This window comes from Ixodes scapularis, unplaced genomic scaffold (genome assembly GCF_016920785.2).
Source record: "Ixodes scapularis isolate PalLabHiFi unplaced genomic scaffold, ASM1692078v2 PGA_scaffold13__105_contigs__length_92229423, whole genome shotgun sequence".
Lineage (NCBI taxonomy): Eukaryota > Metazoa > Arthropoda > Arachnida > Ixodida > Ixodidae > Ixodes > Ixodes scapularis.
In genome coordinates, this window is record NW_024609839.1 from 42,010,556 (window position 1) to 42,029,270 (window position 18,715).

The window sequence follows — 18,715 nt, forward strand, 5'->3', positions numbered from 1 at the left end:
TTAACGTTCCTTCAACATTCAGAACACCCAGGGATTGTTCGCACGACATTGGATGCTACGTGGGCATTTTCTGTTGTAGTAGGCCAAGACAGGTTCAGGGATTGTAGAATCAAACTGCGCCCGGAGATCATCAAACACAGGTTTGCATATTGCTGTGACCATCTTCTGCAGCAGCTCCTCTGCGGTATTTCGCTCCTTTAGTGTGATGTTTAACTTACTGCAAGAAACTTCATGACAAAATTTCCTTAAGGTGTGGAAGACACAAATGAGGGTGTTCGCAAGAGGAAAGCTCTTCTTCAGGATGTCCTGCTCCAGCAGATACTTATCCGACATTATACATCTTGTCCTCTCCCACGACGGATTGAGTTCCTTGAACTTTGCCAGAAACCATTCAAGACTTTCTGCATCTTCCTGAACTAGAATCGCTACACACACGACTCCTGTGCATCCATTTGAATCTTCGGCATGAATAACAAAGACTGGCATCTGCATCTCGAGGAGCATGTACGTTCCGCTGATGCCTAAGAACTCGGGGTACACTCGGGTGGATATAAGCAGACCTTGGAAATTCTCGTCCCGTGTTAAAATATGACAGTCTAAGCCTGCATAAAAGATAGAAGGGTGTGATTACCACTTGAAACCCTGCATACCAAACATGTTTTCAGTTATCAAACATCATTGGAACCATAATCATTTTGTAGTAGGAGAAGTGTCTTGTTGAGATCCTTCCTGGAAGAAGGCTTGCTGCTGCTCTTAATGTTGCAGAGGCCCTTTAAAAGCACCCACTTCCCAGTTTCTTTATGTACTTGTTGCTTGACTAGCTTCTTGTTGGCATCAAGGGCTAAAAGATCGACGATTTCCTGCCCAACGTTGTCGGATAGGGATCGGCTTTAAGGCAGACGTAGATGCAGTGCCTTTATAGAAAGAAAAAAAAAACAACATATTAGGTTGTGGGTTCAATCCTTTTCAAAATAAACCAAACCTTCTGTATGCATCACAATTATACCAAAGATGAAAATTATCCATACTTCAGAAACTGAATGCGTCTGGGCTTCATTGATCGAAACCTCCTTCAAGTGCCCACCCTCCCGGGAGGCTATACACTTTATCTCGGCAGATCATCCTTCCAAGCATGTGCTGTAAACAAAAATTTCTCAAATTTCACCGATGCATTGCTCAACACCTCGTTAGTCGTGCACGAAAAAAATTGTACTGGCACCCCAAAGATGCGCACGTCAGGCCGCTTTCTGCCGCAGTCTTCATCCCCCCACCCCCAACCCGATTTGCACGCTATGGGACGCCGATAGGATTTTGTGGTGCACAATTAAACTCAAGCGTAAATATCAATAAGCCACACATACCACCTTTCTCGCTTTCCACTACCCTGGCTTTGGAATTCCCTTCCTCCCTTGATACAGCAGAATTGTATCTTGTATGCTCCGAGGTTCTTGTTCAGCTTCCTCTTGAGGTCCTTCTTTCTTGCACCTTCTACGGTTCTGACATCGCGCTTCCAAAACCGCACAAAGTTCTTCTGTCTTGGAATGGCCTCCTCCAGTGCGCTGACTGCGACTTTCATGATGCAACCAGACTTGCTCCCGCGTGACGGGTCACACAAAGCGCAGGCTCCAGAGACAGCCGTACCGCTGAAAAAACACATGGCATGCAGCGTCTGCACAACAGCGTTCCCACGCCCCTACGTTTCGCACAAAGCGTGGCAGGCCAATTCAAGGAGTAGCTTGGTACCCAGCAGAGCACGCAAGTGCAGAAATCGGACAAACGAAAGATAATGAACAGCGTAAAATTACTCTCGGAAATTTTATTCTTGTCGGAGTTTGTAGCTGTGGGCCATTAAATATCACTGCCAAACAATAATGCGGAAATACAATGTAGTGCAGAATGTGTATTCTTATTATATAGCAGGCTCAAACTGCATCTTGACTAGCGACGAATGCACAACAAGCCTTGAGCACTCACAGACGCAGGTAGTTTTGATAAACACAGACACAGGTAGTTTTGATAAAAAACACTCTTTACTGTCTTTACACAGGTGACACTAGAATTCACTCTTCTAAAACAGGCCGATACATCTTCAGTAAAAAAACGCTCCCACGTACAGACTAATTAGCACGAGAGAAAAAGTGTACCCCGCCATTTATTGCGACGCTACACACCGACAAAATATGTGTGGAGACCTTTTCTACTGTGACAACACGGGGGAGGACTTCCCAAAAGTGTCACCCAGCCACAACTTCATAAATCAAAGGATGCATTTAGAACCACCAGATAGGTTACAGTTTGGGCGGCGTACCATTATCTTGGCTCCATTTGCACATAGTTTGTTTTCGATCTCTCCATTCCGAGTGAGCAGCCAATCCAAATTCGTGGGAACAGGTTGTTTTACAAATTTTCGTACACCCGCAATTGATCACCACATCCAAGCACCAATCATTCCTTACGGATTCCTAACATCGGAACTTACAATTAAGCCTTTTTCATTTGTTTACCAACAAAAATATTTAAAAAAAAAAGAAAAAAAAAGGGGGGTTGAAGCAAATGTCGGTTCCGAAAAGTAAGGTGCGCAAGATTATGTCATTTTTGGGGATCAGTGCAGATAAGAAAGATTAAGCAGTCAACTGCACATACAGATCCAAAGATGCCGACATTGACGAATGATACTTTTTAGTGCGACGACGAATTACTGTTATCTATGTCTAACTCATTCAAGGTGTGTACGAAATTCAGGGACTCAAAATGGCAACCGGTGCAAAACATAAATAAAAATATTCCTAGCGACTTTATGGCATTCATATACCCCACTGCCGAAATGCAGTTTGTGCTGCTGGATAGTGCTTTCACGGACGTTTAAGTTGGATGGTATAGAGAAAAGCAGGTTTTCTACATTGCCATCGGTGGACTGGGTTGGACCAGCACTGTAGATGAACTAAGCAAAGCGTGCTCACTTCCTCCTCTTGGCAATGTGCACAAAGCTTTGGCTTCGACCGCACACGAAGTGAAACAAAGTCTAGCTGGCGCTGGTACAGCCCCCAACAGGGTGGCTAGGCTCACTTTTGGAAAGGGTCCACTGTTGTAGCATAAGGTGGGACATTTTTTAAAAATCCGTCAAAACTGTGTGCCTTAATCTGGTAGGAATCGAAACAAAAAGTGCACGAGACTCACTCAATCGTATGGAAGCAAACTTTCGTCATAATACCATTGACGAGCTGCTAGCTCGTCAAGCTACTTTTCATCGTTCCCACGAACCTACCAAATACAAAAACTGCCATTCTTTTACTGGGAATTGTGCGGGCATTGAGAACCCCAAAATAGCCGAGCTAAATAACAATGGCACATCTACTGGGCTCAGAAGTACTCCTAAAACCTAGCAAACATGATATCGTCGATGCTGTTTAGGAAATTAGGAAAGACAACTATTGGCCATCATGCTGCCCGAATTAAAGACATATTCGACAAATATTTATAACGGGCATAATGAAACATGCTTGGTTTTAGTTGGATGGTAATTATGCAAAAGCAACTATGAACTTGGGATTGATTGAGTAAAATGTGCTATATATAATATATTAAATTCATTATCTGCTCTTATCATGAGCCTGCTCTGACTGAACCATAATTTCACCTACCACATAATTATCGAGTAGGCATGCATAGGCAGTCATAAGACTGCTTTCAAATTACATAAATAAATCAACCGTTATGCTTTTTCATCAGTATAATCTCAGTAACATCGCTAAAACAACTCTACTGAGCATGTATCCTTCAGTTGGATATCAACAAACTTCATATACACTTTCAACCTATATAAGTTACTTGGCACACAAAGTTCACGCCACAAGATCCATGAGCAAACGTTACATTCCATATAGACATAGAGTGGACGAAATGGTTAGCCCGATGCATTTAAACTTTGCATCCGTATAAAACGAGCCTCCACCCGAAAATGTCTGCTCGGTTCATGTCGACACACACAAGCTTAAATGCGCCAGAGGAGATAAAGAACATCCTGAACTACACTGTGGTAAAACAGCAGGCAAACAATTTAATTAAACCCGTAAAGATTATGCAAAAACAAACAAGCATTTCGAAGATAGGCGCCAAAAAACCAAGGACAAGAAGAGACGTAAACAATGGCGCCAGTGTTTACGTCTCTCCTTGTCCTTCTTTTTTTTTTTTTTGAAGCGCCAGTGTTTACTCTCTTCTTGCCCTTGTTTTTTTCGAAGCGCCAGTGTTTACGTCTCTTCTTGTCCTTGTTTTTTTGGCACCTATCTTCGATCATGAACCAACTGGCCCAAATTGCCATCTTAATAAAAAGCATTTGTAGAAAATAAATAATATCTAAGCAACATTGGCTGGTGTGACAATCCCTGTTGGCACCCCAAGTTGAGAAAAAAACTATTTCACTGAATCGCACATTTCCCTCGTTCTTGTCGGTCGCTCTAACGTTTCCAACACAACACCGGTTTCAAAAGTCATTCGAATGCACTCGCCACTCAGACACCGACAAACTTCGGGGCTCAACACTCGTGCAAGACCAGAGGCAGATGAAGCTACGTATACCTGCCTGCATTACAAACGGTAATACGAATTACCGACATTAATAATAATTATGGACGATGGCTCCTCTAACAATGCGGGGCTTTCGTGGGCCTTGCTCAGATACTGTATAATGTCTTCCCTTGCATTAGCGGAGCAAAGTTTTCGATCTGAAACACTTGTGGATTGATTGAATGAAGTCCAGTTGTATTAAAAGGCTGCTCGTATCGGATGCGTATCTGTAGGTATGAATAGTGCGTAATAACTGGAGCCTGTTACGAGTGGAGTTTGTGACGTGCATTCGTTATGAAATGGTGATGCGCTATTTGTATTGAACAGCCTGCGGGTACCAACCTCGTCTTTTTAACTGCGCATGCAGGTTCCCCTAACAATTTTAAACGAAACCAAGGTTTCCTCAACAGCTTACTATGGCACGTGATCAAAAATCGAGAGAGCTACATATTTACAGGGTGCTCAACATCAATTCTTACTCTTAGAAAAAAAAAAAAAGGTGTGACCATTATAGGAATGCTGTCCTCACTGCATGCCATTTTTATGCCCACAATAATAAGTTGGCTCGTTAACAGAAACCCATAAATTAACTTTTTAATTAATGGTTTAATTGGCCATGCTGTAATTTCAAGTTTAAAGGGAAGTCGGTATTAAAAGCTAGACTAAAACAATTTACACAAAGAAAACCAATTTTCACACATTTAACGATCAGTTTTCGTGTTTTTGTCTAAGGATATCAAAACTGATGCAGAAAGAGAGCCGGGACTCCAGTCGAACGACGATACCCGTAAAAAGGACAAATTCGTTTCGGGTGCTTTGTCGTCTCAATAAAGTTTTTCCCTCTATCTCTCGCCACGGCCAACTTTAACGTCGCAATTCCAACGCGAACCGTAAAACCTATTGATTGTAATCAACAGATTTTAGCGAATCGGCCAACTTTTTCCGCCGGTTATTCCCTCGTCTATAGTCAGTGACAAGTTAAGAAAAGTTTTCTGACTGGGGAGGAAGAAGCAGGTGAAATGCTGGAGGGGGGAGGAGGTTTTTTTCCTCTCCTCTCTCCAACATTCCGTCTGCTTCCTCCTCTTTTGACCTCCTTTCCCTCAAAAAAAATTTTTTAACCTGTAACTGACTATAACGTCCGCCGAGTCCAACGAATACCAACCCGTGAAGACGGAGCCCGTGTAACTCCCAGAATTTTTCTTTTTCAATCCGCTCAAATTAAAACTAAACTCCCCGTACAGTCTTCATTGGGGCTGCTGGTATAGGGTAGTGGCTGAGCGATTCCAAGCCGAACATACATAAGGCGTTCTATTGATGCCCCGTGCCAGATGCACTAGGAGCAGTTGGACTATTGCCTACATTAAAATAACACGAATAACCCCTCCGGGGGCGAACAAAAGTCTCTCCAGAAGACAGGCGTCTGTCGAAATCCAGGGAGCTCTGCCGGCTAGGACTGGACGTTGCCAAAGGTGCCCGGCGGCGGCCGGTACTGCCTCGGGAGGGCCATCAGCTGGAGGCTGTTGAAGGCGTACTTGCGCACGCCCACATTCTTGAAGGTGTTCTGGCGGCGTGTGCCTTCGCTGTAAGGGACAGAGACGCGTTAGAATCTTTCCTCGGCACCCCTGCCCGGCTCATTTTCCCCGCGACCCCACAGAAACTCTTGTGTCGTGGGGAGTGGAGGAAAACGTTGAAGCAAATGTGGGAAATGGCGGAAGATCCCTTTGATGGCCGAGTTCTTTTCTCTTGAAATGCTTCCCAGTGGTTTTGTGTTGTTTCCAAAGAAATAGTAAGAAGGAAAATTCAATTTGCAGGTGTTTTTTTATTATTTAGTGGGAGCACATACAGTGCTTACAACCTGTTCAATTTTAGAAGCATCAAATAAAACTATTGAAGGCGAAAACTTGTCGCCTTCCTTCCGTTCGGTTTTATTTTGGCGCGTCTGCTACTGCCGACATCACGGCGGTTTCAAATTCCGAACCGGAGGTGCTTCACAGAGTGTTTCCATTGGGTGCTAAGCTATCAATCTTTGAATTCGTTCTGAGAAGCATTAGAGGTCTAAATTGGAAGAGCAGGCGCTCCAATTGCCAGTACCGCCAGAGCAGCCGACATGCACGTATCAGGCATGCAGAGCGTTTAATTGGAACTCTATAAATAGCCCCAGCAAAGTGAAACACAGTGTAGGTATAATGTTTATAGTTTGCCAAAGACACGACAAATGAAAACACCTCCCGCGGTGCGTGCGGTGTCGCGTTCAGGTGGCCACTTTAAAATGTGTTACCGTCAAACGGTGGTGGTTCTCAAATGGGGAGACCACAAACTCCTGGAATCTGCCGGAAAATGTTTAGGGATTGCAGAACGCTCGCTCGCCAATCGAGCCGAGTATTTCTGATCTACTCTAATCCCTCCGATTTTCGAGTGACACTGTTGCTTCCCAAAAAGAGGATTAGTCGTTTCCACAAATTAAGAGAGAGCATTTTCTGTAAAACAGCATGCCAAAACAATGTGGAGCACAAGTTCGTCCGCTTCTTGCACAGGGGCTGCAATGATGACAGAATGCTGACCTTTTATTGACCGATTGAAATAAATAGTGGGCAGACCTCAAGGCATCTAGCATTGAGGTCTACCCACTATCCTTCTAATCAGAGCCAATGAGAATTCGGCGTTGTTCTGACGTCACGGCAACCTCCTGCGCAAAAGGCAGACGACTTTCTCTGCGAATCCTTCCCAGACAAACAGATTAACGATACTATACTCGGCGACAACTTTTCTTGGCAATGCAGTAGAGAGGAGGACAGCCCGCACACAGCTTTATTCAGTGCTCAAAAAGGGAGAGGGAATGCGTGCCTGTACCCTCCACTGCATTGCCGAGAAAAGTTTCGCCAAGTATAGCAGGCCAGACTCTGCTGTAGCTAGCTACAACTGCAAGCTCCAGCACGTGCTCCTTGCCTTCTATCACACTTTGGCTGGGCGTGCTCGCATGACTCCGAAATGCTGCCGAAGGTAGGACGGTCGTGCTGGGGGCAGAGCTTTTGGCACATTCTTGACTCGTATGTGAGTGTATAGCGTGGTGGCAGTTTGAGCTTAAATAAAGTTTTATTTTAATTTTATTGTTACCTCTAGGATTTTCGACTCATAGCACTTAAAACTCTGCTTCATTTTTGTTTTTGAACAAAGAATGCAGGCCCCTTCAAAACCACCTAGGAAGACCACACGTCAAATGTTACGACCTAGCTCCTTGTAAGTGCTTCTTAAACAATCCAGCAAATTCTGCAGCGTGCCAAGTTGCCGAAATCGGCCGACTCTGGTAGGCGAATCGAGGCACAACCTACGGCGCGGTTGAGACTACAGCGTTGGCATAGCCAACACTGAGCTAAACGTCGTCATCATTGCTCTTTTTTGCTTGTTTTTACTTCTCCGGGTGAACGTAACGGGTGATGTCAGCAAAGTTTCCTCTTGGCACTTGGTTGTGTCGACGTGATTGGCGAGACGTGCCTGCGCAGCGCGCTTCTTGGGAGCCGTCTGGCCGTCCCGCTGTCACCGCTGTCTCCCCCGTCGCAACCACCGTCGTCGTCTCACTGTTAGTGCTTATTATCTCTCAGAGTTTCATTCAAGCTACGTGCGCAGGCTGATGCCGCAGTTGTGCAGACATCGCGAACGTCGTAGACACCAAAAAACGTGAAGTAGAGAGTGCTGCAGACGACACTTGTGCCTGGCACACGACCACCCCAACGGTGACTTGTCAGATCACTCCAATCCTGTCCATCATTGCATAGTGGATCATGTGACATCTCATACAATGCAATAGCCATGTTTTTGGCGGCCCGAGGTCAATGTTGCCAGACAGAGTTTCGGTTTCGATTTCTGCTCATGCTTAAAGTAAGATTTAACAATATATATCCCCTTTTTCGTGAAGCAAATGAAGTAATGCCTGTTACTAGTGCTTTTTAATGTGAAATCGCTCATTATCCAGGAATGTTTGGAACTGAGCGAAGTTGCTTCAGATGTTCCCAGTTTTTTCACTTTTTTGGATTGGCAGCTCCCAAACCATGTAGCCTTCCCAAAATTGCCTAGTTTAGATTCCCAACATTTCCTATTTTTCCAACGTTCCCTAAACTGAGAAAAACATGTTAAGTTTCCCCAATTTTCCCCACAGGAAATCCCAGATTAACTTCATCACATTCCCTAGTGGAAGAGTCCCAACATTGTTCTCCCCATATTCCCTGTTTAGAAAAAAACGGAGGTTCCAACTTTTAAAAGGCACAAAGAGTGCGGGTAAGCTGGTGTAAATTAATTGTGTCGTGAAATAGTCCCTTCCCATGTCTTTCATTTGTTTGCGAACTTTTCCCCTTTCCTTCTCCTCAGTTCGTGGTTTTCCCTATTGGAAGTTTCCCAGATTTCTGAACTTCCGACCCCAAGTTGCTGGAGAAGCGAGCTTACCTGCGCATGCAGGCCACGGCCCTGGGCAGCTCCTTGGGGTCCAGGCCAAAGTCCTGAACCAAGATCTGGCCCTGCTCCAAGGTCACACTCATGGCTGTTCGGTCTTTGGCACTCTTGCAGCTCGTGAAACGGAGCCCACGCAGCCGACGGCACGCCTGCCAGGCACGCACACAGAGTGCTTTTTAACATCTTTTCACCATTTTGTGGATGCAGCCTTTGAAACTGCCGCTTTTAGAAAGACTCCCCAAATTCAAGATTACTTCTGGGGAACAACACTAGGGAATCCCAGGGAACCCCAACAATTGGTTTTAAACTTCTAGGGAACCCTATCCTAGAGAGCAATTATACGGAACCCTAACAATTGACTTCACCGCTCTAGGGAACTATCCTAGGGAACCCTAACAATCAGCACTTCACCTTACCAAACTGCCACCACTAACGAGCTTGCCTAATAAGATAATTCCAACAATATCCCAGTGAAAAGTGACGCATTTTCTATCGCTTGCACCACCATAACGATTGGCCAAAGTTCCTTCTACATTAAAATCATTTCAGGGTGCTTTTGAAGAGGAACTCCACCGATTTTTCGAGCTACCTAATCCAAAGGCATCATCTGAATGCAGATGGCTTCCTGATTCCAAAATGCTATCTCATTCTTTCAGATTCACTCTAGTTAAGGGGTTCTCAAACTGGGTTCCGGGGAACACATGGGTTCCATGAGCTGGTCTCATGGGTTCCGTGAACACCCAAATCGCAACCCCCCCCCCCCCATGCCGCAGGCTGAGCGGCAGGTGGCAGGACCATGCAAAGCGCCTTCATCTTTCTTTGTACTGGCATCTCGATTCATATGGTGGGGATATATGGGAAGCAACACAAGCAACATTGCCTACAATTGTGCATCTGTTGCCTCTCGGTCGACAAATATGGAGGGGAGGGGGGGTTCCGCGGCAGTTTTTGAGGCTTCCTGGGGTTTCGTGAGGCCAAAAAGTTTGAGAACCCCTGCTCTAGTTAATTAAAAAAGTTATATTTTGTTTGCTGCCGAAACGGAAACATCGTTCTCCCTAGTTTTTTCCCAGTTTTTTCCCACTACCCAAGCGTGGCATCACCTGGGGGCAACGAGGCACGCGGCCGGCAATCGGGTATGCTCGCGCCTGCCTTTCTCGCGTCTACCTGGGAGTTCGTGCTATTTGAAGTTGATAATAATCTATATTTGCACAAAGTATAACCCTGGCCTACATGCTGAACTATGAGAAAGCAAAAACAAAAACGGGAGCAATTAAAATTAATAAAACCTGTTTTTGCAACTCGGTACGCTCGAGTTTCGTGAAATCGCTACTATTGCCAAAGCACCACGGATAATGCTCGGAATGTGGGTACACGTGCCTCACACGCTCGTATAACAAGGAACATGCCATTTGTTTGAGATCTTCTTTAGAAAAGTTACTGTTGCAGGTGCCAGCACGTGTAACTACTCTTGTGGCATGAACATGCTCCTTTGTGCTTAAGTAATTTAGCAAAAGATCTATAGACCATTTCTGAAGAGCGCTTCTGGTCGATGCTATGTTCAGCGTTCGTGTGTGTGGCACATACTTTGCTCGCCTTCCAAAGCGACAAACATGTGCATGCTGGGCTAAGACCTAATATATGTAGACTGTGATTCTTGTAAACAATGAAATGTATAGAATCGAAAGAACTGCATTCGTGTAGATCAGATGGCAGGTTACTCTTCATGAAGATTGCGTTAGAATGACAATTAAAAGAACTCTGCAACCACCAAGCCAAATATCAAGGTGCAATGGAATGCGTATAAAATACACAAATACACTGTTCATCTTCAAATAAAGAACATTTGCTTGAAGATACAATAGTGCGTAAGGTGCAGAAAGGGGGTCAAAGCCTCGTCAGGCATTTAGTTGCCTTTTGCGACAGCCCCCTAGACAACTGTCTGATGTATGCTGTCTGAATAAAAAACATTGAATTGAAAAAAAAAAAACGAATTGAATTAATATTGGTTTTGAGAGTTTAACTTTCAAGGACATGTGCTTATATTTTTGCATGTGATTATCATTTTAGTTTCCCGTTTTGTATTATAGTGAACCTTAGTTTGTAGACATACAAACTGTAGACGTCCAATGTTCCTGCTGTAGTATAAGTTATTTTTTGTATGTTTTGTATGTTTCCACATGCTTGCTGCTGATCAGTGTAAGGGCCCTGAAGACCAGTCAAGCTGCCTACTGCAGCTTTTTTCGTTTTGGGGCCCCATCATAATCTATGAAAATGAAGTTACTACAGTTGAACCTCGATCAAACGAACCCCGATCTAACGAAAATCGCGATTTAACAAATTTTTTTGTCACCCTATTTTGCATTCTTATCTCTCGATTTAGCGAAGTACTTTTGCGCCGCAGTTTCAATTTAATGAAGTCCTTTGAAATCGCATTTACACACATCGGCGGCTTCCGCAAGAAAAAGAATTATCGGCAACAAACTTTATCGTCGAAAACTAACATAAAAACTTGAGCAGACATTATCTTTTTCACAAAATAAAAAAAAGTACACACAAGTGGTGGTGATGATGATGACGAGAGCCTCTGCCTTTCGTGGGGGAAAAGGTCCACCATTACGTGCACCTATGCCTAACGAACAACGAATATTGTTTCGTGCTTCGAGTGATTGTGGTCTTCCTTCGGGAACAATGAGTGCACCTACCGCGCAAAAGGAAAGTTCTAGCTCTCGACATGAAGGCGAAAATAATTGCCAAAGTGACGAATGGCGAAAAGAAAAAGGCGGTTGCCGGGAAGTATGGTTTTTCGCAGAGTTCACTTTCCACGATCTTGAAATTAAAAGACAGCATCATAGCCACCGTAAGTGCCAGTGGTTCAAGTACAGCAAAAGAAGAACCTGAAGACTGCTGCTTACGTCGACTTCGAAAAGGCCCTGTTTACTTGGTTTACCGACATGCGGGGTAAGAACGTGCCTTTGAGCGGAGAGCTGCTTCAACAGAAAGCCCGGGACTTTGCATGCATACTTGGATGCGACGACTTCAAAGCCAGCAGTGGGTGGCTGCAATGATTTAAAGATCGCCACAGCATCGTCGGAAGGGTAGTGAGTGGCGAGTCTGCTGCAGCTGACACAATCGGAGCTGCTGACTGGCTACGTGATTGTGTCCCGGATATTTTGGCACGTTACGACGTCGCTGACATCTACAATGCCGATGAAACTGCCTTTTTCTTTAAGCTGTTGCCAAGCAGAACCCTCACACTAAAAAATGAAAAGTGCCATGGCGGTAAACAGTTCAAGCATTGCCTGACAGTGTTGCTATGTGCAAATATGGACGGAACCAACAAACGGGTTCCGTTGGTGATCGGGACGAGTGACAAGCCACGGTGCGGAACCGACAAACAGGTTCCGTTGGTGATCGGGACGAGTGACAAGCCACGGTGCTTTAAAGGCAGCAAGAGAATGCCCGTAAAGCATGTCTTGGATGACACGCGCTTTATTTAGCAACTGGTTAACCGAGCTCAATGAGGATATGCAGAAGTGAAAGAGGTGCATCTGTCTACTTTTAGACAATTGTTCGGTCCATCATATTCAGAACCTAGTGCTATCAAACATTGAATTGCAATTCTTTCCTGCTAACTGTACATTACTGATACAACCACTGGATCAAGGCGTAATCAACAGTGTGAAGTGCTCATATCGCAAGCGCATCATACAAAAACTTTTATTGAGCATGCACCTCAACAGAGTCACGAACATTGATGTCTTCATTGCCGTAAAAATGCTCACTGCATCGTGGGACTCTACCAGCCAAGCCATTTTTGCAAACTGTTTTAGAAAGGCTGGCATTAAAGAAAAAGGCGTTTCTTTGGATGAAGAAATTGAATGCACCGATGAAGACGGCAATGAGGAGTCCACGGGACCATCCGCGGACATTGCTGACTCTTGGCAGCAGCTTTGCGAGCAAGGTGCAGTGCCCAGCAACGTAACTCTTCAGGACTATATATCTAGCAATGTGTGTGTTATTGTAATCAAAGAAATGGATGACGAGGCGATAATTGAGTGCAACAAACAAACGAATGCGTGAAGACGAGGTCGATGAAGAGCCCGAGGCTCCAACGTAGTACGTGCCTACGTCAAAAGAGGTGATGGACGCCATCGAACTTCTGCAGATGTATGCGGGCACACAATCACAGGAACAAGCGCTAGCGGCATTGTCAACATACGATTGCCATGCGACGCCAATGCTCTGGACGACTAAATGTCAAACGAAACTCACCGACTTCCTGACCGCACCTTAAACACAAGTGCCGAGGTCTCCAAATAAATAGTTTCCCATTTGTAAACATTTTTTGTCATGTGTTGACTGATCGAGCGCGGTTTAAATTAGAAGTCGCAACTACAGTAGTCATAACATACCAGTGTACGAGAGCTGACGAACGGTTCGCTTTATTGACTTTCTGAGAGAGTCGCGTCTCACTCTCGGTGACATAATATTAGCTGCCATTTGCACCGCGCGGACATAAATGAACGAGATGGCTCTGTTGAAAACCGATGATGGTCGCATACGTGGCACCATCTGTCGGCAGTTACAGGCGCTAGAAAGTTGAAAACGATGATGATGATAGTAACAAGTTTTGTTTTCCTACGTGGCGCCATCTGTTGGCAGTTACGAACAGTCCGCTCCGCGGTGGTGTATTGGTTTCGTTTTGCTTTTCGCACTGCACGCTCTCCTACGGTGCTAGGCACTGCTCCCATAACCGTACAAAATGTGGGTCGATGAACTGCATTCTTCTATTACCGCCACATTTTGTACTGGAATCTTATTTGTAAACGCTCACTTGCTAGATGTGAGGCAATCGGGGAGTTTTGGAAGCCAAGCAGACCACTTGTAATGCTAAAAAACGAAAACCTCGGTCTAACGAAACTCGCGATTTAGCAAAATTTTCGGCTCAAAAGACGACTTCGTTAAATCGAGGTTCAACTGTATTATTATAGCTCACCTCCATTGCCAGGTGCAGAATCTCCACGTCTTTGCTCTTGCGGGACTTCACGCGGCACTGAATCTGCTCAATGAGCTCGGGAAGCGGCACGTCTCTCGGCTGGATTCCTGCGCCCCGCAAAAGAAGCCGTCCGACACGTTGCATCAAAACCCAAACATACCGAGGTAAAACAACGCAAACAGAAAGATGGGAAGAATGGGACAGGACAGAGCGCCAACCCTTTCTTCTTTTCATCTTTGAGTTTGTGCTATATTACCAAGTATATGTTCCGTGACTGCCAACTTGCCCAGCTATCAACCTTACTATCGAATCAAAACTAGATGTTGCTTCCTAACCGGGAATCCCACGCAAATAGAACGAAGCGCCAAAACCTTTCGGAGTGTTTCCTTTGAAAACCGCTTACTGGTCACGTGGTCACATCGAAGTTTCGGGTCTAAATTTAGGACGTACCATCTCGAGAAGGGGGGGGGGAGAATTTAAACATGTCCTAGTCGTACGGATAAAGTCAGGAGACATGGAATGTGCTCTAAATTTTCAGCTGGGTGTGTTCATCCTACTTTTGTTATCTCAGCCCTTACTTTGATGTTCCCAGTAAATTCAGCAAGAGGACGAACTGTTACACTTTTGCATTACACTTTCTGGGCAGACAGTTTTTTAATGAAACACTTGTCCTAAACAAATTCTACCAACTGAAATATGCCAAGTAACTAGAATGTACCAGGAAACTTCGGTGGAAGCTGCCTTAGTGCAGGATTCAAAAGCGCCGAGGAGGCAAGCTGGAATGGGCCTAAAAACTCGGACACCTAAAAACCTGGCACACTCGATCCCGAAACCGCGCAATTCATGTGTGTCGTCCACACCGGTGCGACACGCTACATGTGTAAGGTAGCAAAAACACGACACCGATGCCGGTACGCCACTGGCAATGCTTACGCTGGCCGTTTCGTTGGTTTTTGATGCTCCACACGACGGACTCTGAAGACGGTTAAAACACACGCAGCTCAATGACCATTCACTTTACTATGCAGTTTGCCCAAAATTAATGACAACCAATTAAGTGCCGCAAAGATCTTTTAAAGGGCAACTTTGCTCAATTCCAAACATTTTGGGATAATGAGTGATGTACATTAAAAAGCACTAATAAAAGACACTATGTCATTTGCTTTGCAAAAAATTGGACATACATTGTTAAACCTAGCTTTAAACGTGAGCAGAAATTGAAACCGAAACTTCGGCTCCATTTGGCAACATTGGCTTGGGCCGGCAAAAACATGGCTATTGCGTGGTACGAGATGTCACGTGATCCTCTACGCAACAACGGGCGGGATTGGGGCGGGCTGTCGGGCTGCCGTTGGGGCGGGCGTGTGCCAGGCGCAAGTGTCGTCTGCAGCGCATCTTCACCATGTTTTGGTGTCTATGACATTCGACGATGTCTACACAACTGCGACATCAGTCTGCGCACGTAGTGTGAATGAAACTCCGAGAGACAATACAGTCTAAGCTCGTTATAACAGATCTTGATTTTGACCAGGATTTCGGTCTGTTGTAAAAGGAGTATGTTGTATGCAGATATGAAGTTGAGTCAATGGTGCATAGAGGAAAACCAACCGAACCTCACAAGTCGATATGTTATATCCAAATGACTGTTGTAACCAGGTCTGCTATAATGAGCTTAGACTGTAATCACAAACGGTGAGATGACGACAGCGGTTGTGACGCGGGAGACGGTGGTAACGGCGGGACGGCTCCCAAGAAGCGTGCTGCGCAGGGGTTACGCCAATCACGTGGACACTGCTGAGCGCCAAAAGGACACGTTGCTGATGTCACCCATTACGCTTGCCTGAAAGGGGCAATGGTGATGATGTTTAGCTCAATGTTGGCTATGGCAATGCCGCAGCCTTGACCGCGCTGTTAGTTGTGCCTCAATTCGCCCGCTAGAGTCAGCTGATTTTGGCACGTTGCAAAGTGTGCCAGACCGTTTAAGAAACATTTAGGCAGAACTAGGTCGTAATATTTCATGTGTGGTCTTCTTACTTACTACTGAAGAGGACTGCATTGCTTTTTCACGAGCAAAAATGAAGCGGAGTTGCCCTTCAAGGGCACCCACCCAAAATGAAGAGATAACTAGTGAAAAAATGAACTGGGCAATAGTGGGGAATGAGTGAGACAGCAGAACTTTATGAAACGATAAATATTAAGTAGAGGGGTACCGTATTTATTCGAATATAAGGCGGTCACGATTATAAGGCGAGGGGACAGTTAAAGGGCCCAAAAAAAAGAAAAAAAATCGTCATATTGCTATACTGAGCTTCGAATATAAGGCGGGGTATGACTTTGAGACTACGGATTTTGAAAAAAAAAACCTCGCCTTATATTCGAATAAATACGGTACTCACTATACAAACCAAGTGACAGGGGTACTGATACAGCAGATCGCAGACACAGCTAATTCGAGTTTCAGAATGTGATAAACATGTGTTAATTCACTACAAACTCCTGTGTCACGGGAAAAGATACTGCAGATGCAGCCGATTCGTTTAACAGTGCGATAAACAGGCGAAAACCGGCTACAAATATCACGCGCGCTGATCGCGGATTAAACACGTAGAAACTCGCTACGAACTTGCATGTCACGGGAACTGATATCGCGCGCGCAGATCGAGGATAAAAATTGATGAGACGGGGCCGTGCAGATGTCGAGAGACTAACTCTAGGTTTCCCAAAATGGAAACGGCGAAAACGCGAAATCACGCCCGCACATTACGAGCGCTGAGGGGCGCGCGACGGTAAAGGCACCAAAAAAGTTGGATCGCCTGGGCCGTCTCGACCGGCTTTGGAAAGGAGGCACCCACCCCTGGCCCCGGGCGCCTCGCTCTTGGGGAGGGGGAACTTCTGCAGGCGCCGGTAGTAGTCCCGCAGGGCCGCCACGCCGTCGTGGTTGATGCGCTCCTGGAAGCTCTGGTCGCCAAACCTAGGCCGGGGGGGTTTCCGTCAGTCCCGCCAACCAAAAAAGAATGCTACCACAAAATGGTGGCGTGGGCCGATAGGTTCATAGCATACAAGGAAAAGTGCGGAAAGAAACGCAGGGACGAATGTAAACTGCAACGGGGCGGTTTATCTTCGGCCCTTTGGGTGCGTCTCCTGTAGCCGCCAACGGTACGAGAATGCAGACGGGAATTAGAATTCACTCGACTAAAGCGTGAGCTTTCTGCCTACCTCTACGGCCATTCATGAGCTCAGAAAAGCACGACAAAAGGCAAGGAGCACATGCTGAAGGCACCTGAAAGATACACCCCGTCATGCTTGTCCTGTCAGTGACAACAGAACCAGCCTACCGTCTGTAAACATTAAACAGCACGCAGGGTACAGCTGCCATGTCTTAAACACGTTTACCACACGAAACCCACAAAATGGCTCTCTGCCTCTGTTAGCACATGCAGCGGTAGCTGTCACGGTAATGGGGCAAATTATAATGCGTGATCCCGAGCAAATATCACGCAGACACACCATTTTATATAAAGTCCCAGTTTTACGCTATCCCAGTATTGGGCTACCGCGCTTACCCACTTACTTCACGGATCACCGAGCACTGGTGGCAGTCGTCAGTGTAATCCATGACAGCTATGAGAATTAAACCCGTGCACCTACGTCCTCAGGCATGCAACGACACCATTCTACCACTCCTGTAGCACAGTCGCGCATTGCGCGACTGTGCTACAGGTATCACTTTTGTTTCTTCGCACACTGTGGCCGAAAAAAAAAAGACTTTTTGGTTCGACACCGAAAAAGACATTGAAAAGCACTGAATCTGCGAAAAAAAATAAAAAGAACTTGGAAGGAACTCTTTTGTATCAAAAGAAGCATCAACCACAAAAAGGTAGAAGCCTGGCTGGACCGGACACCAGATGCGGAGAGGGAGGGGGGGGCTCACTTTTCTGCCAGGGTTGCCTGCTCGTTGATGCCCACGTTGAAGAAGACCGGCGTCACGCCAAACTGGACCCGGCTCGAGTTTCTGTGCGGGACGTCTGCCAGCACCGACTCGGGCGCCGGGATCACCACCGACAGGAACACCCTGGGGAGGGCACGACGCAAGCATGACGCAGACTAGCCTTTAAAATCCACGCATCAGATCTGTCTTAAAGCGGCACTATTAAGGACTTCGTGAGATCCTCGTTTTATTGTCATAACTCAATCTACAAACTCTAATCACCCTGAAAAAAAAAAAAAAAAAAACGCATCTCCACGTGGTGAATGATGTTGATTGGGGCGTAGCTCTGGTGGTGCTTGTCTGCGTAGATGCTAAGCCGCAGCATGCCGAGCCTTTCGTTCGTTTTCATCCATGTCTCGCTGCGGTCAAATGCTCAAATGCGTATATAACCACGTTCCATACCACACATTCTCTTTCTGACATGGATAAAAATGAACGAAAGGCTCGGCATGCTGCGGCTCACCACCAAAGCTTCGCCCCAATCAACATCATTCACCACTTGGAGATGAGTTTTTTTTTGCCCTACACGAGCACGGGAGTATGTGCTCGTGAGCATGAGCACCCAACGCCGGACATCAGACGGACATACGGACATGGCTAGCCCCTAAGGAGCTTCGCCCTAAAACCCGAAATTACATTCATGCCGCCGATTTGAGTATTAATATAGTGATCAAACATCCCGATATTCACCGTTGGCGCAGAACGACAGATGGCGCTAACGAACC

The 18,715-nt window shown here is 45.7% G+C and overlaps 1 protein-coding gene across 1 annotated transcript in view; it reads right to left on the reverse strand.

Moving 5' to 3' along the window:
* Positions 1-2,019: 2,019 nt before the first annotated feature.
* The window catches only part of LOC8040372 (inositol polyphosphate-4-phosphatase type I A), a 67,891-nt gene continuing 51,195 nt past the window's right edge, over positions 2,020-18,715 (reverse strand). The window contains exons 20-24 of the mRNA XM_040215462.2: positions 17,934-18,074; positions 16,855-16,973; positions 14,003-14,109; positions 9,001-9,155; positions 2,020-6,143 (exon numbers count right to left, since the gene is read on the reverse strand). Of these exons, the coding sequence (XP_040071396.1) occupies positions 6,011-6,143; positions 9,001-9,155; positions 14,003-14,109; positions 16,855-16,973; positions 17,934-18,074 (655 nt within the window). The 3' untranslated portion in view covers positions 2,020-6,010. The remainder of the gene's footprint in view (positions 6,144-9,000; positions 9,156-14,002; positions 14,110-16,854; positions 16,974-17,933; positions 18,075-18,715) is intronic.